Source organism: Asparagus officinalis, unplaced genomic scaffold, assembly GCF_001876935.1.
Source record: "Asparagus officinalis unplaced genomic scaffold, Aspof.V1 AsparagusV1_Un488, whole genome shotgun sequence".
NCBI classification, from domain to species: Eukaryota; Viridiplantae; Streptophyta; class Magnoliopsida; order Asparagales; family Asparagaceae; genus Asparagus; species Asparagus officinalis.
This window is the reverse complement of record NW_017972753.1, coordinates 19,317-47,070: the sequence shown is the minus strand read 5'-3', so window position 1 is coordinate 47,070 and position 27,754 is coordinate 19,317. Positions and strand designations below refer to the sequence as shown.

At 39.6% G+C, this 27,754-nt stretch overlaps 2 protein-coding genes and 1 pseudogene across 4 annotated transcripts; 1 reads left to right on the top strand and 2 right to left on the bottom strand.

Annotated features, from left to right (window-relative positions):
- Window positions 1-357: 357 nt before the first annotated feature.
- Window positions 358-27,754, bottom strand: LOC109827869 (protein FLX-like 3). 3 transcript variants are annotated; one of them, XM_020394889.1, is made up of 7 exons: window positions 27,650-27,754; window positions 22,414-22,935; window positions 22,141-22,286; window positions 21,490-21,566; window positions 21,090-21,407; window positions 20,763-21,007; window positions 358-1,130 (listed from the first exon to the last, which is right to left on the bottom strand). In XM_020394889.1, exons 2-5 carry the CDS (start codon window positions 22,923-22,925, stop codon window positions 21,258-21,260), a joined length of 885 nt encoding a protein of 294 aa, XP_020250478.1. In that variant the 5' UTR covers window positions 22,926-22,935; window positions 27,650-27,754; the 3' UTR covers window positions 358-1,130; window positions 20,763-21,007; window positions 21,090-21,257. The 3 variants fall into 3 exon arrangements, with proteins under 3 accessions (XP_020250478.1, XP_020250479.1, XP_020250480.1); XM_020394890.1 differs by having other exon boundaries at window positions 20,850-21,007; XM_020394891.1 differs by lacking the exon at window positions 358-1,130 and having other exon boundaries at window positions 20,652-21,007; window positions 21,090-21,166; window positions 21,333-21,407.
- Window positions 24,120-24,777, bottom strand: LOC109827873. Its single transcript, XM_020394893.1, has 2 exons — window positions 24,492-24,777; window positions 24,120-24,410 (listed from the first exon to the last, which is right to left on the bottom strand). Exons 1-2 carry the CDS (start codon window positions 24,633-24,635, stop codon window positions 24,120-24,122), a joined length of 435 nt encoding a protein of 144 aa, XP_020250482.1. The 5' UTR covers window positions 24,636-24,777.
- Window positions 25,353-26,704, top strand: LOC109827872 (annotated as a pseudogene).

Sequence of the window (27,754 nt, the reverse complement as noted above, 5' to 3'; positions counted from 1 at the left end):
GAGCTACATTCAATTAGTTATAACAAGTGATTCCACCAAGTCCAAAATTCACGATTTCACGATCTACTATCCATAAGATCACTTGATTTAATGACAATGACACATTGACATCGCACCATTAAGGCCACTAAGTAAGAGAACTCTGCTTTAACCGTGCGTCCAAAGATAAAAGAACGTAACAAAAGGGCTAATAACTCTCGTAGTCTGTAGACTCACGTATCTGCAGGTGACACATTGTTATTTATGAACTCTATATTGCTTCGGCAAGGATCAATCACATTCTCCACTAATGAAAAAAATCTACCACAACTCTGTAATTGCTGAATAACAATAAAAAACAGCCAACAGTGACTAAAATACTGAACTGAAGTAGCACTTCATCAAGTACGTAGTCTGCAAGCTCATGTATCTGCAGGTGAAACAAAATCACTCAACCATGACACAAGGGCCTAGTCCTAGTGACTATGAAGCATACTGCAACACATTCAACAGAAAAAATAAGAACTCACTTTGTTACCAGCACATAATTAAAGCGATATAATCCGATAGAACAGGCAAAGGATCATTGTATATCAGGTTGCGGGATGTGATCTCTCTCAGCCATTGAGAATGAACCTTCAAGTTTGCTGCAACTTGAAAACAATCGAGCTAAGTATTTGGTGAACTACAATTGACGGAAGTCCCTCAACGACGGACAGATTCTCCACGTTGCTCTTCCTCAAGGAAACATACCTTCTTCCCAAAAATTAGGACCTAAAGATCTTGAATTTTCATGTGAATATCGGTTTTGTGCAGAAAAGAAACCAACTTAAAAATGAATGATCAATAAGCCCCCCTATGAATGACACCCACCCTATCCCCCGCCCCAAACCTCTCTTCTTTCAAGGAAGTGTACCTTTCTCCCAAATAGGACTTAAAGATCATGAATATTGGTTTTGTGCAGAAAAAACCAACTTAAATATGAACAAGCATGATCTATAAGCTCCAACTCGGCCATTATAATGAAAGAACATCAGTTACCAGTCTAGAACTTTATTTCCTGGACTATCCTTTGTGTCCGATAAAATTCACTGTTCTCCCTTTGTGGCATGGAACTGTTAACCACCACCAAACATTTGGTTCTCTCCCTCCTGCAGGAAAAACAATGGAGGCTGTCAGAGAAAATATGACTAAAATAAATATTGAATAGCTTACTAATCAATAAATGCAGAAATTACAGAGAGGTAGCCTATTGTTCGGAATAGGAAGCAATTCATAAGAAACTAGGGACATACAAGCACACCGTATGAGTATAGGTGAAATAACATAAAAAAGACTAGCAGAAAAAGATGTGAAGGTGAAAGCCTGCTGCTGGCTTCAGTGTCCAACCTTAATCGTGATTGGGTCACACCTTTGAAGGAAAATGAGAAGACTCTTAAAAGGTGAACCCATGTTAAAGAGGATTGATGTGCAAATATGGTTCTCGTTAGGTACTTACTGTACGCACGGGAAATTACGAGAAACTCGAAAATTGAATCTGTTATTCTCTCTAACTGACTTAGAAAAAGAATGATTACAATTCTTTCAATATAATTTCTCTCTAACTGACTTAGAAAAAGAAACTATAGTTTTCTTTATCGGTTCCTCGATTTACAAAAAAGGGAAGGATGAAACCCTCTCTTTGTTTAAAACTGGGTTCTTTCTTTGTGACGATGGGAGTTTGAATCTTGTATCCCGTTGACGATCCGATTCTTTCTTTGTGACGATGGGAGTTTGAATCTTGTATCCCGTTGACGATCCGAGCACTTCAACTTCGTGAGGTGTTGGTCTTCTCTCCTTGACTTGACGCCTTGTATCCCGTTGACGATCCGAGCACTTCAACTTCGTGAGGTGTTGGTCTTCTCTCCTTGACTTGACGCCTTGACAGAACTTGGGAGACAAGTTTATAACTCTAGGCGAGTTTGAAAGAAACTTGTTTGAACAAGTTAGAAACTCTCTGTGAGAGAGTTGAGAAACTCTAGCCGAGTTTAAATCCCCAAGAAGGATTGATTTTAGAGAGAAGATGAAACTCAAGAAAACTAACCCAAATGGGTTTAAAGGAACTCAAGAAAACTAACCCAAATGGGTTTAAAGAGCAAGCCAAAAAGCTCAAGAAAAGCTCCAAGAAAGCTCCAAGAATCCTCTCCACGAAGCCTCTCTCCTTCCCTTTCTTCTCTCTTTTGATCCCCCTTTTCTCCTCTTTTTTCCTCAGCCTCTAGCTTGCTAGAGATCCAATCCTATTTATAGGGTTATCATGGAGTAAAGTACCTTATAACAGGTCCTTAAATGTGCCCATACCTTGATGGGACAGTTTTGAAAAGTATTCCAGCGTCAAAAACGCAAGGGTCGCGTTCTGGAGAGAAAAACGTGGGTGAACTCCGCGTCTGACGTCCTTCGCGTCTGACGACCTTCGCGTCTGAGCTTGGGACAAACTCCGCGTCTGGTGACCTCTGCGTCTGATGACCTCTGCATCTGGCGACCTCCGTGTCTGGCGACCTCCGCGTCTGGCGACCTCCGTGTTTGGATTTGTAGAGATCGTCAATTGTAATATCTTTCCTTTGACTTCTGTGCAGATTATCATTTTGTAATCTTTACACATGGCCTTTGTGGAATGTGAGAATTGTCAATTTGCAACTCTAACACGTTGCTGTGAAAGTCTTTACATTGTAACTTTCATTGACTGTTTGCGGAGGCCGTCAGATTGTAACTTTCACTTGTTGATGTGAAGAACTTCAGATTATATCTTTCATCATCTGTTGAATCTGCGAAGATCAGCTATCTGCAATAATTTTTTAAACAGCCTACAGAACCCCCTCCAAAGTTTTCGAAAGTTCGCGGTTCACTGGAACAGATTTGATAAGCCTTTACCGACTACCGTTTGAGTCGGGCTAGCATGTGGATTGTCTAAGTCCGTTCTACATGTAACGTTGTGCTAAAAGAATGAACTCTCTTCGGCTTAGTGCTATGATATTGAATACATAGACTTTGCCGCTGTTTCTTCCTGTATTATGTTTTCATTTGAAATACTGAAAGAAAGTGAAAGTGCCAGAGGTGTAGTATTAACTTGGCATGAATTTTTACTTAGAGTGAAGTTCAGAAATTTTCTTCATTATCACTAGGATAACTCCAGAAAATCTTCAATCCGCTGGAGATTCTACAATGAAGACTTGCTATTTCTTTTCGAAATAGACCTAACAAGTTCATTGGGGGTTTGACTGTTGGAGGTGTGATGTTAACCTAACAGTATTTTATGGGTCTATCGCTCTATTGAAGAGAGTCGATAAACTGGTTTGGTTGTCAGAGGTGTGATATTAACTTGACGGATTTGTACTTGTGATTTGAACAAGATTTTGAAGACTTAGCGTCTTGTTGGGAAAGATTACGATTTGAGCAATTTTAAGGACCTACCATCCTATTGAAGGATTGATAAGTTGACTGTCAGATGTGTAGTGTTAACATGACAGGAATTTTGTTATGATTTGAATAACTTTGTGGACCTATCATCCTATTGGAGAGGATTGATAAGTTGACTGTCAGAGGTGTAGTGTTAACATGATAGGAATTTTGTTGTGATTTGAACAACTTTGTGGACCTATCATCCTATTGGAGAGGATTGATAAGTTGACTATCAGAGGTGTAGTGTTAACATGACAGGAATTGTAGACCTATCATCCTATTGGAGAAGATCGATAAGTTGACTGTCAGAGGTGTAGTGTTAACATGACAGGAATTTTATTGTGATTTGAACTTTGTGGACCTACCATCCTATTGAAGAGGATTGATAAGTTAACTGTCAAAGGTGTAGTGTTAACATGACAAGAATTTTATTATGATTTGAACAACTTTGTGGACCTACCATCCTATTAAAGAGGATTGATAAGTTGACTGTCAGATGTGTAGTATTAACATGACAGGAATTTTGTCACCAGAGAAGATTGTCATATTAAATATGAAACAGACTGAAATTATACTCCATGGGGATGATGATCATCAAAAGTGTAATATTAACTTGACGACGTGAAAGATTTTGTTACTCTTAATCCAGTGGATTCCAATCAACCAACCCCCGGTATAAGTGAGTTCAGTTTCTCTTTTTAGACTCAGTTGGGGGGAAGAAAAAAAAAGGATCCCATGATTCTCTACGGGTAATATTTCTTGAGAAATTTCTCGTTGATTGGCATCATGAGCCTATCACCTTTTTGATTGATGAGACGGTAGGCTCCATTCGAGTAGACTGACTCTACCATGAAGCGTCCTTCTCATTTGGGATTAAACTTCTCTTTCGTCTTGTACGTCATGACCATAGGTCGTCTGACTGCTAAAACAAGATCGCCTCTCTTAAAGATCATTTCTTTGACCTTTTTGTTATAGGCTTTGGAGATTCGGGCTTGGTATAACTCGATCTGTTGTTGAGCATAAAATCACTTATCATCCAACGCTTCTAGTTCTTGAAGGCGTAGTCGATGACGGTCCTCATCTGTCATCCCGGTCGCAAGGGCAACTCTCAGGGTTGGGATCTGAATTTTTAATGGTAGCACAGCCTCGCAGCCATTCACCAAAGAGAAGGGAGTAGTTTTTGTTAGGGTCCTCACCGTTGTACGATAGGCCCATAGACATTCGCCGAGTCATTCGTCCCAGTCGCGTCGGCTTCTGGAGACAAATTTTTTGAGAAGCTTTACGATCGTCTTGTTAAAAGCTTCTGCAAGGCCATTAGCTGACGGATAATATGCTGTTGACGCAACGCTTTGGATTCTAAACTTATTGTAGAATCTCTGAAAACTGTAGCTGACAAATTGGGCTCCATTATCATGAACTATTCGCTTGGGTACGCCAAAACGGTAGACGACATGGTGTTTGATGAACTTGACCACGTCCGAAGCCTTGACTTCTTTCAAAGGAACCGCTTCTGCCCATTTGGAAAAGTAATCGGTTACTACTAAGATAAACCGATGTCCTTTGGATGTTGGAGGGAAAATGAGTCCAATAATATTCATTCCCCACATCTCGAATGACCAAGATGGAGATGTCGGATGCAGATTCCCTGGTGCTTGATGAATGAAATCACTGTGGACCTGACATGCGTGACATCTTTTAGCATAATTAACGGCGTCAACGATCATTTTAGGCCAGTAATAGTCGAGCCTGCGGAGTCAATCCCCTAGTTTAGCTCCGGGTTGATGAGCTCCACACATTCCGTCATGAGCTTCCTTGAGGGCTTCTTGTGCCTCTTTTCTGGAAAGGCAGCGAAACAAAACTCCATCATGCGATTTTTGATACAAAGTTCGAGATGCCGCATCATAATAGAATCAAAAGGCCTTCCATTTGACGACGGCTGCTTCTTTAGAATCATCGGGTAGTATGTCGTGCAAGACATAATCGATGAATGAGAATCGCCAATCTCTTTGTTCAAGACTCGTGGAAGCTTCACAAACAATCTCTGTTGTTGCCTCTTCTGAGCGATTTCCTAGAGGGAACTTGGGGTGATACAAATCACGGTCTGCCACGAGTATCTTTGTTTCTGCCTTTGGTGGCAATGCCAGTGAAGTTGCTAGCGAAGCTAAGACATCTGCATAGGCGTTACGGGCCCGTGGAACGTGTCTGATAAAGAAGCCCTCAAAATTTTGAGCTAACTTTAGCGCCGCAAAGTGGTATGGGACCAAATCCTCATTACGCAATTCGTATTCTCCTCGGACTTGATTTACGATGAGTTGAGAATCACCGTAGGCTTCAAGGTATTGGATGTTGAGCTCCTCGGCCACCTGCATTCCTAGTAGCAAAGCATTGTACTCCGCTACATTGTTGGTGCATGGCTCGATTAAGAAAAATCCTCTTGGGATCACCTAACCAGTTGGGGATACGAGCACAACCCTCACATCGGCTGTGATTCCTCCATCAAGACTTGCTCTAGATGCGCCGTCGAAGAACAATTTCCATACTTGCATGACTCCTTAAGTTACATAAGCCTCTGCAATTTCGTCTGGTAAGTCTTCATATAATCTGGAAGAATCAGGCACCGGATGGTTAGCTAAGAAATCTGTCAGGACTTGGCCTTTAACAGCCTTCTGAGGCATGAACTGCATTGAATACTGTGACAGAAGTATTGTCCATTTTGCAAGACAGCAATTTAGCGAAGAAGGTTTCGTCATGAGAACTCTCAAAGGGTTCACTTTGGAGATAACATGAATAGTTTGTCCAACTAAGAAATGCCGCATTTTCTGAATGATGAAAACCAAGTCAAGACATTCTTTTTTCACCGGATTGTACCGGTGTTCAGCTCCAATCATGATTCTACTGAGGTAGTAGATTGCCTGCTCATGGCTCTCATCATTGTTCTGAGCTAATAAAGCTCCAAGAGAATGTTTCATGGCCCTCATATATAACAGGAATGATTTTCTTGTCACCGGGGCCACTAGAACGGACGGCTGAGTGAGATATTGTTTGACCTCCTCAAATGCCTTTTGGCAGTCTCCATCCCAAACAAAGGAGACCCCTTTCTTCATTAACTTAGTGAAGGACTGGCAGCGTTCTGAGAGGTTTGATATGAATCTTCGGATGTAAGCCAATCTGCCCTGTAGGCCTCTGAGTTCCTTGATATTCTTCGGAGACTGCATCTCTTGGACGGATGTAAGCCAATCTGCCCTGTAGGCCTCTGAGTTCCTTGATATTCTTCGGAGACTGCATCTCTTGGATAGCCCGAACCTTTTCTGGATCAAGAGCCTCTGAGTTCCTTGATATTCTTCGGAGACTGCATCTCTTGGATAGCCCGAACCTTTTCTGGATCAAGAAAAATACCTTTAGAGGTGACTATGAACCCAAGAAATTTACCGCTGGATACCCCTAGGAAAGATTTGGTAGGGTTCATCTTTAGTTGATGTACTCGTATGATGTCAAACATCATCCTCAAGTCTGAGAGATGGTCGCCTTTCTTCTGGCTCTTCACTGCGATGCCATCTACGTAGCACTCTTTTGCGAAGATGTTCATGAAAGATCGTGCTCATGGCACGCTGATAGGTTGCACCAACATTCGTCAGTCCGAACGGCATTACTGTATAACAGTACACCTCCAGTGGTGTTCTGAAAGTTGTGCGCTTTTCATCTTCAGGGTGCATTTTGAGCTGATTATATCCTGAGAATCCGTCCATGAAAGACATTCTCTCATACCCACAAGTATTGTCAATCATGACGTCCGTGATGGGAAGGGGAAACTCATTCTTCGGACATGCGGCATTTAAGTCACGGAAATCGATGCAATTCCTGACTTTCTTATTTTTCTTGGTTACGGGGACAATGTTAGCGACCCAGTCAAGGTGTTATTTCTCTCTGACGAAGCCTGAATCGATAAGCTTTTTAACTTCCGATTCAATTACTTCCATGATCTCTGGACGGAACCAACGTGTTGTTGTTTAACAGGTTTCACATCCAGATCAATGTTGAGACGATGCACGGCTACTTTTGGGTCAAGACCAGACATGTCTTCATAGTTCCAAGCGAAAACATCTATATATTCTCGGATGAGAGATATAAGGTCCTCTTTCTCGGATGGTGATAAGCTTTCACTTATAATTCTCGGATGAGAGATATAAGGTCCTCTTTCTCGGATGGTGATAAGCTTTCACTTATAAAAATAGGCTTGGGATCGGTTTCATCTTATAAGGTCCTCTTTCTCGGATGGTGATAAGCTTTCACTTATAAAAATAGGCTTGGGATCGGTTTCATCTCCCATGTTTATCTGAATCACCTTGCCTTCCGTGGGTGGCTCGCATTGCTCGAAACGCATATCCCATAAAATGTTAAGGCGTTTGATCCAAGGATCGTCGGTCGATTTAATCAACTCCTCGTCATTCTCTTCGTCTTCGTCTGGATGACTATATGTGGTCATATTCACAGACAAACTCTTGAAGACTGCACCAATGCTAACGTCTGAGTCCCATAACGATGTTCCAGATGAGTGGTCCTGACATAGACATTCATTTTCTGAAGAGAGGGGCGTTGAAATGTAGCTTAATCCTCTCCCAGTTTTATGATAATAATCAGGGAGTTTTCCTCCTGGAGTGAAAGACTGAATTGATGCTCATCTTCATTTCCCGAAGTTTAAACCTTTCGGGTTATTAAAGTCATAACCCATTTTCTTCATTATACTGAGGGACTTGGATATATAATGATGGAATTGTGGGATTCCGAAGTTTTCCTCTGAACTTCCCTGATCAGGTGGCCTAGGGTTGACTTTCCCAAAATAGATTGGTCTTTGGCCACTCTTCTTGGTTGGGACTATGAAGAAGGCTCTCTTGGCGTCTTCCATCTCTTCGAATGTAGTGAAAGATGATTTGAGCGGCAGGATAAGCGATGCTTCGGCATACAATGCATGCTACGGATCTATTCTTGCACCTGCATCAGAGGATACATCAGACAAGTACGCCAAGTTAAAATCTTCATTAATGTACCACTCGTCCTCACTGGATACATCATTGTTGTTGAGCTCATTCTGGCTCATTACATTCAAATCTAATTCCTACAGACATTCTTCCTCAGGTTCAGGCTCGGGCTCGTCGTCTGCTTCGTTACCGCTATCAGAATTTTCTTTTGGCTGCTCCGGTTCTTGGGAATCCAGGTAGAAAACTGAATCAGTATGGTAGTTTTCCACACCCTTGAATGGTTGTCCCTGGGCTATCAGGGTTCTGACTTCTCCCTTATCATCAACATACTTCATCACTTGATGGAGGGTAGACGGGACACTACGATTTGCATGAATCCAAGGTCGTCCTAACAATAGATTGTAGGACATGTCCGTATCTATGATGTAGCAGGTCACTTCTGATCTGAGATCCCCGATTTGACATTTGAGTTTGATCTTGCCCGTGGGTCGTGTGCTGTTAGCGTTGAAGTCGAAGATAGTGGTCTGTGTTGAGTTTAGCCGGTGCAGAGGAATCCCCAAGAACTGCATAACTCTGTATGGCATAATACTGAGGGCGGATCCCGGGTTGACTTGGACACGATTGATCTCCGAAGACCCGATATACCCTGTGTAGTATAAGGGTCGGTCATGCTTGTGTTTGATTTGCATGTCTTTATGGGTGAACGATATGCAAGGCAAACTCCTTGTAGCTTGTAAGCATTGTGCGCAAGAAGATCCTTCGGTAGCTTCTGGGATGACAGACACTTGAGTAATAAAGCTCTCTGTATCCGTTAAAGCTTCAATCAAAGCCCTTCTCGTGGACTTGGACAGTTTCAAAAGCTCATAAAGAGTGATCCTGACAGGGATATTAGCCAGTTGCGCCATGACATTGAAGCAGAAGGGAGCGCTTGACCCTCCTGCCTCTGATTGGAGGAGGTTCTTGTTATAACGAACTTCTTTCGGCTTCCCTTTATCGGTTGGCTTTTTAGGAATGGAACCCTCAGCCTCCTCGGGTGGCTTTTCTGCTTCTTCGGCAGTTTGATCATACCTCTTCAAGTATGTCTTCCCTGACCTGGTGTCTGCTCCTGAGTTTGCTCCTTGCTCGGCCGTCAGGGCACTCTTCTCTTCCTCTGAGTCAGTGAGTGGGGTCAGATGTGCATCTCCTCATTCAAAGAGGGGCTAATCATATTGGAAGCTTTAGCCTTGTGTCTCTTCTTTTTCCCTGATACTCCGATCCACTGCTGATCATCAAGAAGATCAGGATGGACCCACATTATCTCTCCTTTCGGAGTGATAAGGGGTACCAATCCTTTATCCTTTTGACCATGCGGGTCAATGTTTCTCATGTGCAACTCCCCTTCAGGGATAGGAACAACACCATCCGGAGCTACAACAGGTGAGAAATATCTGAATTGGACCGATATCACGTTAGCAGACACGGTCTTCTGTTCTGGCCTCGATTTAAGCACCTCGGCATCAATCAAAGCTTGTAGGATATCCTTGAAGATATAACATCTCTTCGTTGGATGACCCAGTATTCTATAGTATAGGCAGTAGTTAGGGTCTTCCACCTTTCCTGCTTCTTCAGGTTTCTTAACTTCAGGAAGCTTCAACTTGTCATTCTTCTGAAGTAGCTTGAAAAGAGTGATCACATGATCCTCTTTGAAGGAGTACTGCTTGGATGTTCTCGGCTAGCTCGATGCCTTGCTCTGCTTAGCAGGTGGCGCTCGAGTGTTATTTTCAGTGGCCAGGATACCTTTCCCCTTGGATCGTGGAGTATTATTTTGGCTATGTTGCGCAGGTTGTCTTTACTTATCTTACTCTTCAGCTTTAACCCTGGCGACGATTTCCTCATCTTGTTCGCCTTGAGAGACTAGTTGCTTTCATGAACGGCATTCTGTGACCCCCATCTGAGCTAAGTCATGTTCAATTGGAACGCGCCTATGAGGGTCGCGTTTGGTTTTGGCAGCTCCATTCTGAGGGCTGCATTTTGAATGAACAACGCGCCACTCAGGGTCGCGTTTCAGCTTTATCAGCCTAGGCTGATAGTTGGGCTCATTGCCACGCAGTGAGCGTTCTTCTTTGGGAACGCCAGGATTGGGCAGTAGTTAGGGTCTTCCACCTTTCCTGCTTCTTCAGGTTTCTTAACTTCAGGAAGCTTCAACTTGTCATTCTTCTGAAGTAGCTTAAAAAGAGTAATCACATGATCCTCTTTGAAGGAGTACTGCTTGGATGTTCTCGGCTAGCTCGATGCCTTGCTCTGCTTAGCAGGTGGCGCTCGAGTGTTATTTTCAGTGGCCAGGATACCTTTCCCCTTGGATCGTGGAGTATTATTTTGGCTATGTTGCGCAGGTTGTCTTTACTTATCTTACTCTTCAGCTTTAACCCTGGCGACGATTTCCTCATCTTGTTCGCCTTGAGAGACTAGTTGCTTTCATGAACGGCATTCTGTGACCCCCATCTGAGCTAAGAGACCGGTCTGTAAGTTGTGTCGACAGGTTTCCATCCGAGTTGCTTGCGTCATACCTGTTGGGCATCGGAGAGTCATGCTTCGAAATCTTTCAACAAAGACTTTTATAGGTTCTCCTTTCCTTTGCTTGGTGGCAAGAAGAGAAGGGTTTGAAACTTCTGAGTCGTCTTCGAAGAATCTGGCCAGAAATAATCTATCCAGGTCTGCCCATTTCTGGATAGATCCCGCAGACAGTTTCATGCACCATTCAAAGACAATCCCCTTGAGGGTGCCAATGAACAAACGAGTCAACACCGCGTCATTTGCTATCACATTGTCGATCTGTGACTTGAAATCACTATTTTAAAAAACATCCGCCTAGTCCGCCTAGGCGTACGCCTAGTCCGCCTAGGCGTACGCCTAGGCCTAGGTGGTACCTGGTCCGCCTAACTAGCGCCTAGCACCTAGGCGGTATTTAGGCTGCCTACCTAGATTTTACGAGCGTTTAGGGGAGCATTGTCTACTTACGTGGATTGCACCCTGTAGGGCTTGATTGTGATTTTATGTGTCGTAGCCTACACGTCCTACAAACTCTATTAACCTTCAAATAGGAACACCTTTACTACCTCCTCCGACCTTCAGCAAAACATCATCGACCACCACTTAAATAAAAAAAAAACACTCAGAAATCGCTTAGGCGCCCGCCTAGGCGACTAAGCGCTGGGCGCCAAGTCCGACGCCTAGAAGCGCCTAGCGTTTAATGTAACATTGCTTGAAATAATAGATATAACGATTGGGGATCCCGTGCCGTCAAAAGCTTGTAGGGTCAAGACCTTGAACTTTGAAGGATACGGGGCAGCATCCCATTCGGCAGGATATGGCCTAACAACCTCCTCCTCTTGGAGTTCGCTTCTATTTGCAATGGTATTGAGACGGGCTTCCAATTCCTCCATCTTAGTAGATTGAGGATTTTGCTCATTTTCAGCTTCCTCCTCTTCAGAGGAAGAACCTAGTGTTGTGGATTTCTTGGTCGGAAGCAGTATTATCAATCACATTTTTCTTCCCCTTTGATGAAGATGACCTTTCCTTTTGGAAAGTCTTATGTCTGGGTAGAGAGTTTGCTCCTTGGGATTTAGTTTTGTCTGCGACCAACTGGGCCATCATGTTTCGAAGTTCATTGATGATTTTTTGTTGTGATCTGAGCATGAATTGCTGCTCATCAAGTCTCTTTGTGAGATCTTCGGGACCTCCTGCCATATAAGCGGAACTCTCATGTTCTGCAGAGGAGCTAGAGGATTAAGACTCTGCGATAGCTGAATGTTCGTCGTCAGACTTCATCCCTCTATCTAGTCTTCGGTAGTTAACAGGGAGTATGACTCCTTTCCGCATCCGAGTACATCAAAAAATTCCATCAGATTCGTTCAAAGCCTCTTTCAAGCCATGTGGTTGATCCTCCTCTGACTCGTCAGAGCTGGGGATTGGTGACCTCCTCACTCCGATCACATTAGAAGTGGCTCCAAGGTACCCATCCTCTGAAGCCTTCTTCCTGTGAGAGCGACGTCTCTTGTACGGCCTTGACGAGGAGACATTTGTTAATCGGTCAAACACCGATGGCTTGGTTGCATGTGAGCAGCACCGACATCCTGAGAGGACCACGGAAATCAATCGTTCACATTGGCATGAATGCGTGACTGGTTGAACCGGTCTTTCTCTCGATAACAACTCTCTCAAATCTGTTACACAGCTTTGAGAAGGGTTACTCATTGAAGGGACGACTTGGATTGACACCCCCTGTCTGTGGCTAGACGAGGCGGGTTCTTGACGAACATTGATCTTGAATCCGTGTCGATCTCCTTAAACGCGACGGCTCAGATTGCGTTTAACATTAGAAACGCGAGGGTCACGTTTTAACATTGAAATGCAGGGGTCGCGTTGGGGAGAGGAAACTCGGAGCTGATGTTCACGCTCAACGCAGAACTGACCTCTATGCTCAGGTTGGGCAATGTGAGGGTCGTGCTCTTCGTGGTCGTGAGATTTGCACTCCAATTGGGAAATGCAGTCTTGAGGTCTGCGGCTCGACTGTGAAACGCACCACTGAGGACTGCGTTCGGTCTAGCTTCGGCGAAGCTTGTGCTTAGGCACAAAAACGCGGAGTTCACGCTCAGAAGCAGAAACGCGAAGCTTAGGACTGCGTTTGGGCTCACAAGCACGAGGTTCGCGTTGATCAGAGAGTCGGCTTGCTCGAAGTTGTGCTCGTCGATGGGATCTCCATCGACGAGCAGCGTTCTTCTTGGCCTGTCTTAAGGCATTTACAGTAGCATCTTCCTCCGTAGAGATCAATTGCACCGCTTCAATGAGCCTTTTGCGACCCAATACCCGTTGTTTAGGCATGGATGTAGGATCTTCAACTCGATTGACGAGTTTCGTTGAAGCTAAGTCTTCTCCTTCAGAGGAGGGGCTGTCTGAACAGTCCAACCTAAGGGAGAGACTCTCCTTTGGTGGGTCGGCCATAGGTGGAGCTTTAGTCTCTTTAGAGACTTTACGGACCTTGCGCATAGCCTTGGGGCTAAGGGACCCGAACCAGAGAAACTCATCATACTTAGCTTGGTCAAATTCCACGGTTAGAGTTTTAACAGTAGTCCCAACTAGCTGGGTGTCGGATTACGCCACCACTTCTTCATCGGTGAAAGAGCTCATCCCCAGCGAAATCGTCATCTTTTGTACGCGCGGGAAATTACGAGAAACTCGAGAATTGAATCTGTGTTATTCTCTCTAACTGACTTAGAAAAAGAATGATTACAATCCTCTTAATATAATTTCTTTCTAACTGACTTAGAAAAAGAAAGTATAGTTTTCTTTATCGGCTCCCCGATTTACAAAAGAAAGAAGGATGAAACCCTCCCTTTGTTTAAAACTGGGTTCTTTCTTTGTGACGATGGGAGTTTGAATCTTGTATCCCGTTGACGATCCGAGCACTTCAACTTCGTGAGGTGTTGGTCTTCTCTCCTTGACTTGACGTCTTGAGAGAACTTGGGAGGCAAGTTTATAACTCTAGGCGAGTTTGAAAGAAACTTGTTTGAAGTTAGAAACTCTCTGTGAGAGAGTTGAGAAACTCTAGCCGAGTTTAAATCCCCAAGGGTTGATTTTAGAGAGAAGATGAAACCATTGTTTTAAATATCCCCGACATGGCCCATATATCCCCCGATATATCCTTTTACAGGGCTTACCGCAATCGATATGGTCTTTAAATATCCTTTACCGCTTTTTGGCTATTTTGAGTGATAAATTCCCGATATGACCGATGTATTAGCCAATATGTGGACCAATTTATCTTTTTATATAGCTTGTTGCAAAATAATATACCGTGTTTGGAATTTTTGGGCGAGATATCAAGATTTCCCCATTATATCAAATGATATTTTGTCCTAAAAAAACAGATCGAATGTTGCAACGTTGCTTTGCACTTTTGTTTGTTTTAGAAGGTTGATTAGTGATCCTAAACATATATTATTCATATTTTGTATGCTTAAATTTCATTACATATGTTAAGATTATATTTTAATGCATTATACTATGTATGCAAACATTCATTATGACATTCCGATATTCACCACATATCCCTAATATTTCCCCGATATCCGCAATCCGATATGAATTTTGGCCATCCGATATTTCCCCGATATCTGATATTTAAAACCTTGGATGAAACTCAAGAAAATTAACCCAAATGGGTTTAAAGAGCAAGCCAAAAAGCTCCAAAAATCCTCTCCTTCCTTTTCTTCTCTCTTTTGATCCCCCTTTTCTTCTCTTTTTCCCCCTTTTCTCCTTTTTTTCCCTAGCCTCTGGCTTACTGGAGATCCAACCCTATTTATAGAGTTATCATGGAGTAAGATACCCCATAACAGGCCCTTAACTGTGCCCATACCTTGATGGGACAGTTTTGAAAAATGTTCCTGCGTCAAAAACGCAAGGGTCGCATTCTGGAGAGAAAAACGTGGGTGAACTCTGTGTCTGACGTCCTTCGCGTCTGGCGACCTCCGCGTCTGAGCTTGGGACGAACTCCGCGTCTGGTGACCTCTGTGTCTAACGACCTCTGTGTCTGACAACCTCTGCGTCTGGCGACCTCCGTGTCTGGCGACCTCCGCGTTTGGATTTGTAGAGATCGTCAATTGTAATCTCTTTCCTTCGACTTCTGTGCAGATTGTCATTTTGTAATCTTTACACTTTGCCTTTGTGGAATGTCAGAATTGTCAATTTACAACTCTAACACATTGCTATGAAAGTCTTTACATTGTAACTTTCATTGACTGTTTGCGGAGGCTATCAGATTGTAACTTCCACTTGTTGATGTGAAGGACTTCAAATTGTATCTTTCATCATCTGTTGAATCTGCGGAGATCAGCTATCTGCAGTAATTTTTTAGACAGCCTACACTAACACCCTCAAAAGCCCAAATACTTATACTATATTGTCAGTTTTCTTGGGCATATTAATTTTATCTGTATAAAGTACATAATGCATATTTTCCGTAAGGAAACTTGAGAAAGGAACCAGTAGCATTCATCTACTTCCATTCATGTTAAGTGGGGTATTAATAAATGTAGCAATTTCTATCGTACAAGTCAATACTTCCAGCACAACAATCTAAGAACTTGGGAGTATGTGTAAGTTTTGAGAAACGTGTGGTTTCCCAAACTGACTATTTATTTTCACATTGAATGCAGGAAGAAACATAGCAGGAGTTTCGTGCACAGGGCTGCCCCATTGCAGGAAGAAACATAAATAATTTTAAAAATAAGTTTTCCGCACATATGAAAACAACTTGAAGGAAATGAAAGCAGAGGACATCAATCAAAATCAAACGCTAAATTGAAGTAAACGAAATATATATGTCAAGACTATTGTGTGTGAATACTTAAAACCTTAAATTATCTCCACATAACTACTAATTATCCTCTTGTTTACCTTCAAAAATACCTGTCATTTCACAGTAAAGAGGCATTTTAGCACTACATAAGAAAATAAATATGAAAACAAATTGAATGAACATCAAAATGCCACAAACAGGAAGTTCAGGCTAGCGGGATAAATTTTTTTAATGAAAATATCCAGGCCTGGTAATTCATTTAGTATACACATAAAATGAGATTACAGGGCCTATTAGCACATGATACACCTACATCGCAAAATGTGACCCAAAACTTGATTTCTTTCAAGTACTGCATATACCACATTCTCCTAAGTAAAGTAGCATGTATACCTATGGCAGGGAAGATACTCGAAAATGAGTCCAGTACCTAAATCCATGTCCAAATCTGACATGACATTGGAAACGCCAAACCCTTTCAATAATTAAAAGAAGAGGAGCCCCAGCCATGTTGGCTTCAAAATTCTAAAATGTGCACGTCGGACAAATTCAACCTAACTAAACATAAAAATAATTAAAAAACATCCGACATAGATCAAACAGTTTTATACAATCTATGCACCTGTCAGACATGGGATATGACCAGTATTAGGCCTAAAACCAGATAGGAGTTTCAATTTGTATATGGTGATTCTTAGGCAATGCCATGTCAACTATATTAAGATTTTGGAGATAATGGTCCACAAAACTTAAGATATTTGAAGTAGGTCCACCAAAAGTCTTTATTATGATAAAGTTCCCCCAAATCTCTTTGGTTACATCAAAGTGATCCATGTAGTTTAAACCTGTTAATTTAAGCCCCAAAAGAACTAACAGCGGTTAGCTTCTTTAGTTCACGTTATACTTCTCAACTCACCCTCTAACCGTAATATTCAAGTGTCTCTTACCAAAACCGAACACAAGCTCACACTTCTTCATCAAAAAGCATAAGATCATCAGATAAAAAAAAGTGAGTTCTCAGCAGATTTCGGGATATTATTGTGAGGATGTATTGAAGAAGAAGAGGACAAAATGAGAAACTAAAGAAACTATCATTAGGTTTTCTGGGGTTTACAGATTTAGAACTACAGAGATCTATTTGGTGTAGCAAGAAAGATTTGGGGGCTTTTTCACAAATAATGAGTTTTCAGGAACCTATTTCAAATGACATAAGTTCAGGGCGACGACCAATGCCTCCAAAACCTAAATTGTTAATCTCACTCAGACATATAGGAAGTACTTCACAAACATGCTACTAATGTATTATTAAACAGAAATGACAACTGGTGTATGGAACGATAATGATGATAAGACCACTACAGTAATATTTTCTAAACTAAAACTAAGATTATAACGGGATTTTCATCTCCATTATTTTCTGAGTCATCATCTTGTGATGAGTATCTATCTATGTATATATATGAGGAACTTGGCACTTACAAGCAATATACATCCTACAAGCAAAACCTCAAGCTAAGTTCAACCAAATTCAATCAAGATATATCATTCCACTTTCCTCCAAAATATTCCATAAGTGCAGCACAAATCTTGAGGATGCTTGAGCAAATGGCTATGCATCAATTGAGTCAAAATCCAGTAGAATTCTTCCTTAAAAACGAAGTATCCTCCTTTTTCAGGAAGAGTATGCATCCTACAAACCTCAAGCTTTCATCCAAAGTTCAACCAAATTCAATCAAGATATATCATTCCACTTTCCTCCAAGGTATTCCAAAGTGCAGCATAAATCCTAAGGATGCTTGAGCAAATGGATACCCATAAATTGAGTCAAAATCCAGTAGAATTCTTCCTTAAAAACGAGGTATCCTCCTTTAACCAGAGTTGAATTGTAACTGAGAAGAAAGTAAAAGGTGCATTTGTAATACACACACACACACACACACACACACACACACACAAACAATCAAATTTAAATATAAAGCTAGCTTAGAAATTGACCATCTTCCTGCCTACTGTCTATTTCTCCATTCATATGCTAAAGTTGCAAGATAAAGTATCATGTTTCAGGAAGTCCATCCCTTCAAGACTTGGTAGGAAATAATAATACGAAAGAGGGATTATCTAGAGAGCATTGACACGACTGCTCCTGTCTTAGTAACTATATGTACTTATAGCCAATCCATCTAGTCACAAACAGAATCAAGTAGCTGAAACTAACCAAAGTCAATAGTATTACCATTATGAAATTCAAAGTAGCTGAAACTGCCAAAATGAAATTCAAAGTTGCAACGAAAGCCAACATCCCAAGCTAGTAAAAAATATTAGTTTTGAAATAGAATCAGATAGTATGACAAGTTTTCTTATCATTGAATCTAGAACATACATGAGCTAACCCTTTCTGATTGAGAATCATACATGTGGCCACTGCTGTTTTGCCGGACTATCAGTCCCAATTGGCTCTCACCAGAAGAAATAAAAAATAAGTTATGGTTTTGGACTGCTTTCTTCCAAACTCTGAAATATAGTGCTGAAAGTATTGATAGTTAGGACAATATCTAAGTTCTAATCCCAAACAAGCACTGCTTGCATCCTCTGACTGGAATCTGAAGAAAAAGAACATGAAAATGCCTTTCCAATCTTTTGAAAACCACAGCTCTGAGAGAATTTATATATATACAATGTCAATCAAACAACAAAATGATGCTACATTTCATGTTGTGTGTTTCCTAGCTGATATCAATTTTGTAAACATAACAGTAATTTCCGACCCTCCATCCTGTCTACGAAAGAAGATCTGAAGAGCAGGACAAACAAAACATAAATGGGAGCTTTTTGTGCTAATGCAATAAAAATGAGCACTAGATCAGGAAACCAAATTATGTTCTTGCCTCACCAGAACTACTGAAACTATTTGTCCCTATTCATGTGCTTGCTTACAAACTAAAATTTTGGTGCATCCCTCATAGACATTACGGGAAAGATACAACAGCAACAACAATGAGCAAGAAGCACCATAATTTGCATGATATTGAAGTAAAAATCCGAACATGAATCAAAGCAATGTACTACCTCAAAAAAAGGAATCAACTAACCACAATTCATGGTTCAAATTGTAGTGCTGGGAGAAACTAAAAATAATTCCATGTGTGGGTTTAATGGTTGAAGCTACAGTAACAAATTGGTTTTCTACATGACTTTATTTGCCTACTGCACGAATACCAACTAGTAAAAGCAATTATACTCAAGTTCACATCATAGTGTTATACACACTTGCGAGATAATTATCTTAATAAACTAAAACCAAAATAGAAGAGGATGAAAACTTGCCTCTAAACTTCTGCCAGTAGGAAGCCAAGTCCATGCATTTCACAAACTTCAGTCAGGATAGGATGCTCTCACGTCATAGGGTTCATTGTACTCCAAAAAAGTACTACATGACTGTAACTGCTACTATCAGGAGAAAATATAAATTAAGGAAATAGCTTTCAGACATGTGCATAGATTATAACCTATAGAATAGCATCTCTCTAGGGCAAGAAATTGCCAGAAAACGCTGCTGGTAGCTCATTTTCTTTTGCACAACTAGTCGAAGATGCATTGACCAGAATAAAACATAGCAAATCCTTGAAAAGTGCTCTTTGCATTTCAAAAGAGTCATTAATATCACAACTTGCTGATCTGTCATTATCAGTAGAGCTTGATCCAGTCAAATAAGCTTGGAAAGCAAGATTTTTCCATTTTATTCAAATGCTACACTGAAATCATCCATATCACTATTTCTGATACATAATCTGAACTTGGTAAAAATCTTGATCCATCATGTAAAAAAGCCACATAAGCTTCATCGAGAAAGATTTCATTCTATTCAAGGTTTATATAGAGAAGCTATGCCAACCACATAACATCCAGTCTTCTATTTAATAAAGAACTAGATAATCAAAAGTCATACTTGTAAATAGTGGATATGCTACCATCTTATAGTGCCTTAGCTCCTAGATAATAGCCAATTTGCATAGCTCTTAAAAAAATAAGCATATCACTGAATCATATTTGGCCTATTTCTCCCTGAGCAAACACGCAGAGACAGAATTTTCCTACTAGGCAAGATGTGCTAAGCAGTTACTACCGCAAAACCATCTTGATTTCTTGTCAGCACCCAAGCATATTGATAGAGGCAAGCACTTATGGATGAGCTCATATAGAAAAATAACAGAACCGGAATTTATCCACATAAATCTCAGCTTGCTAATATAATTACTGCAGTCACTAATAAGTATAAAACTAAGTATCGCGAAGTACTACACTAGTGCTATATATATAAGCCAACAAGATGTAGCCAACAAATAAACAAAACCCTTGATTACAAATATAAATCCAGTAGGCTTGGCATGCATTCGTTCAATATTAAACAATCAGTTGAAAGATATTGTCATACTGAATTCACAAACATTAATAAAAGGGCCATAGTTATGAAGCCACAGATGTAGACAATTCCATAATCATTCCCTTGCCACCTTTATAAGGTTTGTAATAGCTTGTACAGAAAAACTCCCCTCAATTATCTGAATATATGCCTATCAAATCTTCCTAACTGTTAAATACATCTGTATCGGCAAGAAGAAATCAAGAAATTATTCATACGCCTTGGTAACAGTAGCACAAAGTAGTCCAGCAATGCCACAGTAAGTATGCATCTAATCATAGCCTAGTCTAGCTTACTCATATCACCATTCCGAATTTAGCTTTTCAGAAGTTGATGCCAAATCTTAACATTAAAAGCCCTCTTAAATCCATCTGGCAACTAAATATCTGATGGTAGGAACAAACTTCAATCTCCATGCGTTTTACTCCGCAATATCCAAAAAAATAAGGCTACGGTTAAAAAAAATTAGTCACGAGATCTAAACTAACAAATGACATGCCACATATAACAAAAGAAGGGGCAACTTTAAGGGGCAGAATATGCCAAATATAACTATTAGTCTCATAAATATGATATAGAAGTCCTAACACCAGCAAAAGTTAAACACAAGACATACTATATGTTTTGTTGTCTGGGCCAACAGCAATTTCTCAGAAGAATGCTGGTAGAGCTGCCTCAAACTGATAAAGCTAAGATTTCTAACCCTTTTATAGTGCAGATAATCAGCTGCATAAAGCGAACCCATGGTCGACTTAAGAGACAAGTCGAGAAAATTTTTCAGCGGTGCCCAAGATGGAACTTCTCAGATGCTCCCCATGATCCGGACCCCGTTCCATACAAGGGTGCCTTCTCAGGAACGCCCTGGTATTAATAAAGAAATATAAACACAAACTTGAAGTAAAGATCTCAACAACAGTGAACAGATATCAAAATGAAATCATACCAGATAAGTGTTGAACCCATCCCCATATGGAAGGAAGGGTGCATTGGCACTGCCCACTTTCATCCCATAACCTCCACCTTCAACAGTAGATTGACAGAAAATAAGGGTTAAGACTAAAGTGAAATAACTGACCGCCACCAATAGTTCGTGATCAATAATTGACAATCATCACAAACGAAAGGTTGTAGAACAAAGAGCAAGCTTGAAATAAAAATAAAATAAAACATAAAAAGCTGATAGTACAAAATAATGGAACTTCTCAGATGCTCCCCATGATCCGGACCCCGTTCCATACAAGGGTGCCTTCTCAGGAACGCCCTGGTATTAATAAAGAAATATAAACACAAACTTGAAGTAAAGATCTCAACAACAGTGAACAGATATCAAAATGAAATCATACCAGATAAGTGTTGAACCCATCCCCATATGGAAGGAAGGGTGCATTGGCACTGCCCACTTTCATCCCATAACCTCCACCTTCAACAGTAGATTGACAGAAAATAAGGGTTAAGACTAAAGTGAAATAACTGACCGCCACCAATAGTTCGTGATCAATAATTGACAATCATCACAAACGAAAGGTTGTAGAACAAAGAGCAAGCTTGAAATAAAAATAAAATAAAACATAAAAAGCTGATAGTACAAAATATGAAGACTCATAAAATGAAGAGACAGCTAGAGTGTATCTTGACTTAAGCACATGAAACAGTTTGAATCCAGCATAGGCATGTAAAGTGCAAAGTTATCCAACATGACAGAAAGTTAACCTGAATGGCATAGTACACAGCTTTAAATACTCAAATGACAATAAAGATCCAATAAACCACTAGGACAACAGTTGTATGCCCTTAATTACCAAACCTCGCCAATCAATTAATAAAGATGATGATTATGACCAAAACATATAGCCCATTAGCAGGGAAAAAGGTAAATCAAGAACAATATAATGATCAATGCAAATGAAATAGAGCAAACAGCAAAAGTCAAACCAGCATGCTCAACATAATAAACTTCTCTATTAACCAAAAACGCTAATGACTTGGATACTTACCCACACCCCATGGTCTATTGTTACTGTTTGCTAAATCAGCACGCAACTTTTCAACTTCGCGTGCCATAGAAACCAAGTTTTTCTCCATTGCCTGTCTTTGTTCCAGCAGCTCAGCATTCCCCCTTTTCTCGTACTCATAGGCAGCCCTAACAAGGGGAAAATAATTAAGATTAAAAATATAGTAACGTGCCTGAGCACCATTATGCATGTGATGTAGGTACAAGAAATGAGGAAAATATCATGGGAAAGTAAACAGTTTTTTATGGATATAACCTTGCACGCACGAGCTCCTGCTTCATACCATCAATCTCAGACCTCATAGCAGGAACGCGTTTGTTATCCGCTTGTGCCCTTGTCAGCTCTTGTGTGAGATTCTGAGCCTGGCCAGCAAGTTCTTGCCTCACAGTATTCAGCTTCTGAACTTCTGCACGAAGCTGTATCAACTCATTTCTTAATGGCTCAGTAGCTCTCAGATCAGCTTCTAGCTTCATGCCTTTCTCAATCAGCTCCCTGATATGGGCTTCATTTTCAGCATGGATTTCTTTAATAGCCATAGACCTCCTATGAATTTCGTCCTTTGCAGCACCCAGATCCCGCTGAAGCATCATGCGTTCCTCAGCAAGCCTATGGTTGTCAGCTACAATCCTATGGATTTCATGCTGTTGCACGTCAAGTTCTTCAAGCAGCACAGGGTGAGGTTGGCCACGAACAAATGGCCCTTCACGATAATGATGCCTTCCACCATCAAAAGGTTGGTGAGGCATGTGCCCTCTTCCAGCCATCATGCGTTTTTTTCTGTAAAAGGGGGGAATAAGAAAACTGTCAGAAATCTCAGACATATTATTAAAATGAAACCACCTCGTAATTATAAAACAATAAAAATCAATAAGGAAGCACATACTAGCAAGTATAGGTGACACCTCTAAGCATAGGACCGACAATTGTGCACTCAAAGTTACATTAGAGCACAACAATTTTCCTCAAGATGGCTTGAAATATACGAAGAAATAAGTAAAGAATATATTATGAATTGCTGAGAATTAGCATTTCAACATAAATCTAAATCGACAAAAATTTCAAGGACGTCTCTCCTTTCTAAGAGCATCTCCAACCGGTAGCTAAAACGTCAAGATGATGCAAAAACCGCTTCAAATCATCCTCCAACCGAACTCTATCCTCTGCGCCATTTTGGGGGAGAGTTACAGTGCTGCGCCAGATTTGGCGCAGCACTGTAGCTTTGGCGCAGTTGCATTTTTTTTTCTATTTTTTACCTTTTTTTTTTACATAGAGTTTATTATTTTGTTGATGGTTTGTAATGTTTCTCTTTTTATTCATGATCAAAATATTACATTGTAGCTTTTATTTTTTTTAATTATTTTGATATGAACTATTATAATAAAATTAGAGTATAAAATAATTATTAAAAATAAAATCCAACAATGGAAAAAAATAGATAGTTTAATCCAAACACTTAAAATTTCATAATACTAGAACCAAATAGAACATTGAACATAAACTAAAACAACATTGAAAATTAACACTAATTGCAATACATTAAAATTAAAGAAAAATAGAACATTGAACATAAACTAAAACAACATTTTAGTATTCTGGGAAATTATCATCAGAAGGACGAAGATGCTCGAAATATTGGGCAAAAGTGCCAGAACCGGTATTTTAAGATCCTTCACCTTGTTTAGTTCTTTTATGCATAATTCTTGATTGTTCTTGTACAAGAAACTCATGTAGCTTTGGATCAGTTACTTGTGTCAAATCTTTCAATAAAATTAAATTTCCTTCTCGTAATTCTTCCACGTCCACTTTTTTTGCCGCAGTTTGAGCTCGTAGCATTTGGATTTCATAATTTAGTTGCCTATCAGCATTATTTTTTTCCATCATTACAACAATTTTTTGATTCTCTTCTTTCATATACTCCATAAACTTATTAGAACTTTCTTCATCATTTCTCTTTTTAAATTTTACTTTCCGTACCCTATAGGTCTTTCAGTTGAAGTACCACCAAAATCATTGTCATTCATATTAAAATCGAATGAAGCCAGTCCAGGAGATGCTGGTGTGGGAGAGTCTGAAGTGGGAGAGTACTCTGATTGTGATGCTGCAAAGTTACCATATTGCATACGTCCTACTTGAATTCCAACATTAACATCTGCAAATTTTTTGATATCTTTTAAGATGGGCCATACATGATCGAATTTGAATCCCTTCTTATAATTCTTATCCTGAGCAAACAACACTTTAGCCCGATTGAACTGTAAAATGATATAAATATATAAAATTAAAATTCAATCATAAATTAAATCTCAAAAATATTTGTAACAAATAACACTTACAATATCTTGTTCAGAAGCACCACTTGGATTTAAATTTTCAACCTGTCTTACACATCCCCTCATTTTGCCAATAGCAGTTAGGAGAGTTTGCATTCGACATTGCAAAGATCTTCTGGGTCGACCTTGAGTGATAAAAGCAGGCATTGAGCTATGATAATCACTCTCAACTCGAGACCAAAATTGATCCTTAGATTGGTTTATACCTATGATCGGATTTTGGGAAATGTCAAGATATACATGGCAGATGTGTGAGTCTTCAGCATTTGTGTATGAAGAACTTCGTTGATTTAAAGCCATCTATAACACAAATGAAGAAGATATATGTTTCTTGAAGTATGATATGTTATTTATAGATGAAAAATGAAAGTGACAATATTTCAAAGAAAAGACACTTCAATGACAACATATCAACTTCAAACACTTCATGAAAGACACACCAATGACAACAAATCAACTTCAAACACTTCATGACAACATTTCAAAGAAAAGACACATCAATGACAACATATCAACTTCAAATACTTCATGATAACATTTCAAAGAAAAGACACCTCAAATGACAACATATTAACTTCAAACACTTCATGACAACATTTCAAAGAAAAGACACATCAATGACAACATATCAACTTCTAGCACTTCATGAAAGACACATCAATGACAACATATCAACTTCAAACACTTCATGATAACATTTCAAAGAAAAGACACATCAATGACAACATATCAATTTCTAGCACTTCATGACAACTCTTCATGACAACATTTCAACTTCTAAAACACTTCTCGTTTATCTTCTCCATCTATTATAAAAGCTCATATTGATGAGTTTGCTAAAATCATAAACCTCTATTTTCAAAAATGAATTTTAACAATAGAGATCCTTCTAATTTGTCATCATTATTTTCTGATAATGAAATTAAAGATGAACAATTGATAGATGATATTGAAGCGATTGATGCAGAAAGGGAAGCGATGTTTCGCATCAGAAACAACAACCACCTTCTCATGGCTTACTATATCAATCAACAAAACAACCAAGTAATCCGTGGAGGCTCAATTCCTGGTCATATAGTGATCAATCGTGATCGAGAAAATGCTGATCGTAATCTGTTCAACGACTACTTCTCTGAGAATCCGCGATATAATGATTCGATGTTCCGCCGACGATTTCGAATGTCTCAAGATTTATTCCTTCGCATTGTTAACGCCATAAAAGCTCACGACACTTACTTTATACAGCAAAGGGATGGGGTCGGTAAACTTGGATTGTCTACGCTTTAAAAAATTACAGCTGTGTTCCGCATGTTGGCATATGGTCTACCAGCGGATGCCACCGATGAATACATTAAAATAGGAGAGTCGACAGCAATCGAAAGTTTTAAGAGATTTTGTCGTGCTGTTGTGGAGGTTTTTGCAGAACAATATCTGAGATCGCCTAACGCTAATGACATTGCCAGACTACTACATATTGCTAAACAACAAGGTTTTCCAGGAATGTTGGGCAGTCTAGATTGCATGCATTGAAAATAAAAAAATTGTCCAACGGCTTGGACGAGCCAATACGCAGGTCATAGTGGATCCCCAACTATTATTCCGAAGGCCATAGCTGATTATGATCTTTGGATATGGCATGCATATTTTGGTTTATCAGGTTCCGATAATGACATTAATGTTTTAGAGGCATCTCATCTTTTTGCAAAACTCGCTGAAGGTATTGCTCCTCCTGCTCATTATGTCATTCAAGGTAAACATTATAACATGGGTTACTATTTAGCTAATGGTATATATCCAAAATGATCTACTCTTGTACAAACAATTCATGATCCACGTGGTCCAAAAAAAAGTTGTTTGCAATGAAGCAAGAAGGATGCAGAAAAGATGTAGAACGTGCATTCGGAGTACTCCAATCTCGATTTGCAATTGTGTCAGGACCAGCTCGTTTTTGGAAAAAAGAAGTATTACATGATATAATGACTACGTGCATTATTATGCACAACATGATAATTGAGGATGAACGTGATCTTAATGCTATAATTGAAAATTAGAAGGAAGCGCCAGTTCCGGACATAGAGATGGTTGCAGATGAAAATGCTCGGTTTGAAGGATTTCTGGCTCGTCATCGACAAATCAAGAATAAAGAAGCTCATATTGCACTTCGAGATGCATTAATTGATCATTTGTGGGATGAATATACTAATTTGGAGACTTAGAATTTTATTAATATGGACCGTGTCTTTGTGTTTTATTTTATGTTAAATGTAATGCCTTTTATTTTTATTTTTTTTGCTTGCAAGTGTGATGTTTTCTTTTGTGATGTTAAGTGTAATCTTTAGTTGAATTTATATAAGTAATATTTTAATTTGATTTAGCATTTAATTTTTATATTTTTATTTTATTCATAAAATATATTATTATAATTAATTATATGTATTATATAATTATATAGTTATATAATTTGTTAAATATTTTAAATAGATAAAAATATTAAAAGATAAGAATAATAAAAAGAATATTCTTTTTGGTGTAAGATTTGGTGTAATGGGTTGGAGATGGAATAGTGATTTGGTGTAAAAACTACACCGTGTAAAAAATACACCATTTTGAGTTTTATGGTTGGAGATGCTCTAAGGGCTTGAAAAGTAGACAAAATTCTGTAAGCTTTTCATGAAATGATATAATTATCATACACATCTTGGCTGTCAATCAACATTAACGATATACAGAACCAAAAAACAAAATTAATCATAAAAAAACCGAGGGACCCTTTTCCCCTTTTTTCTCTTTTTTTTTCTTTTTTGTATACTACTGGCTCTCCACACCGCAAAATCAGCACATCAATTAATCAGAAAACAGAGTAAAATTGTGGCAAATTAACAATTCCACTCAATGGACCCGTAGCAGGAGAACCAAGAAACTCCATTATAATAATAATTATTATTATTAATTCTTTTTTGGGTTTTCTTGATTCATCGGATCATAGTCAAAACCTACCAGTTATTGGTAGAATTTACAGCAAAATTTTCACGAAACCGGTGCCCATTTCGTGGGGATGAAAGGAATTAATAACAAAAGAGCCTATGGTTTTTTTTCTCAGCGCATGGATCAGAAATTTAAGCCGAAAAGAGAGAGAGAGGGAGAGAATCACGAGAGGAAACCTGGAGAGAGAACGACGAGGAGATAAACGGCGGCGGAAGAATTAGGGCTGGGTTCGACGGCCGAAAACCTCTGACATTTTGATTTTCTTCCCGCAATTTGCTCCT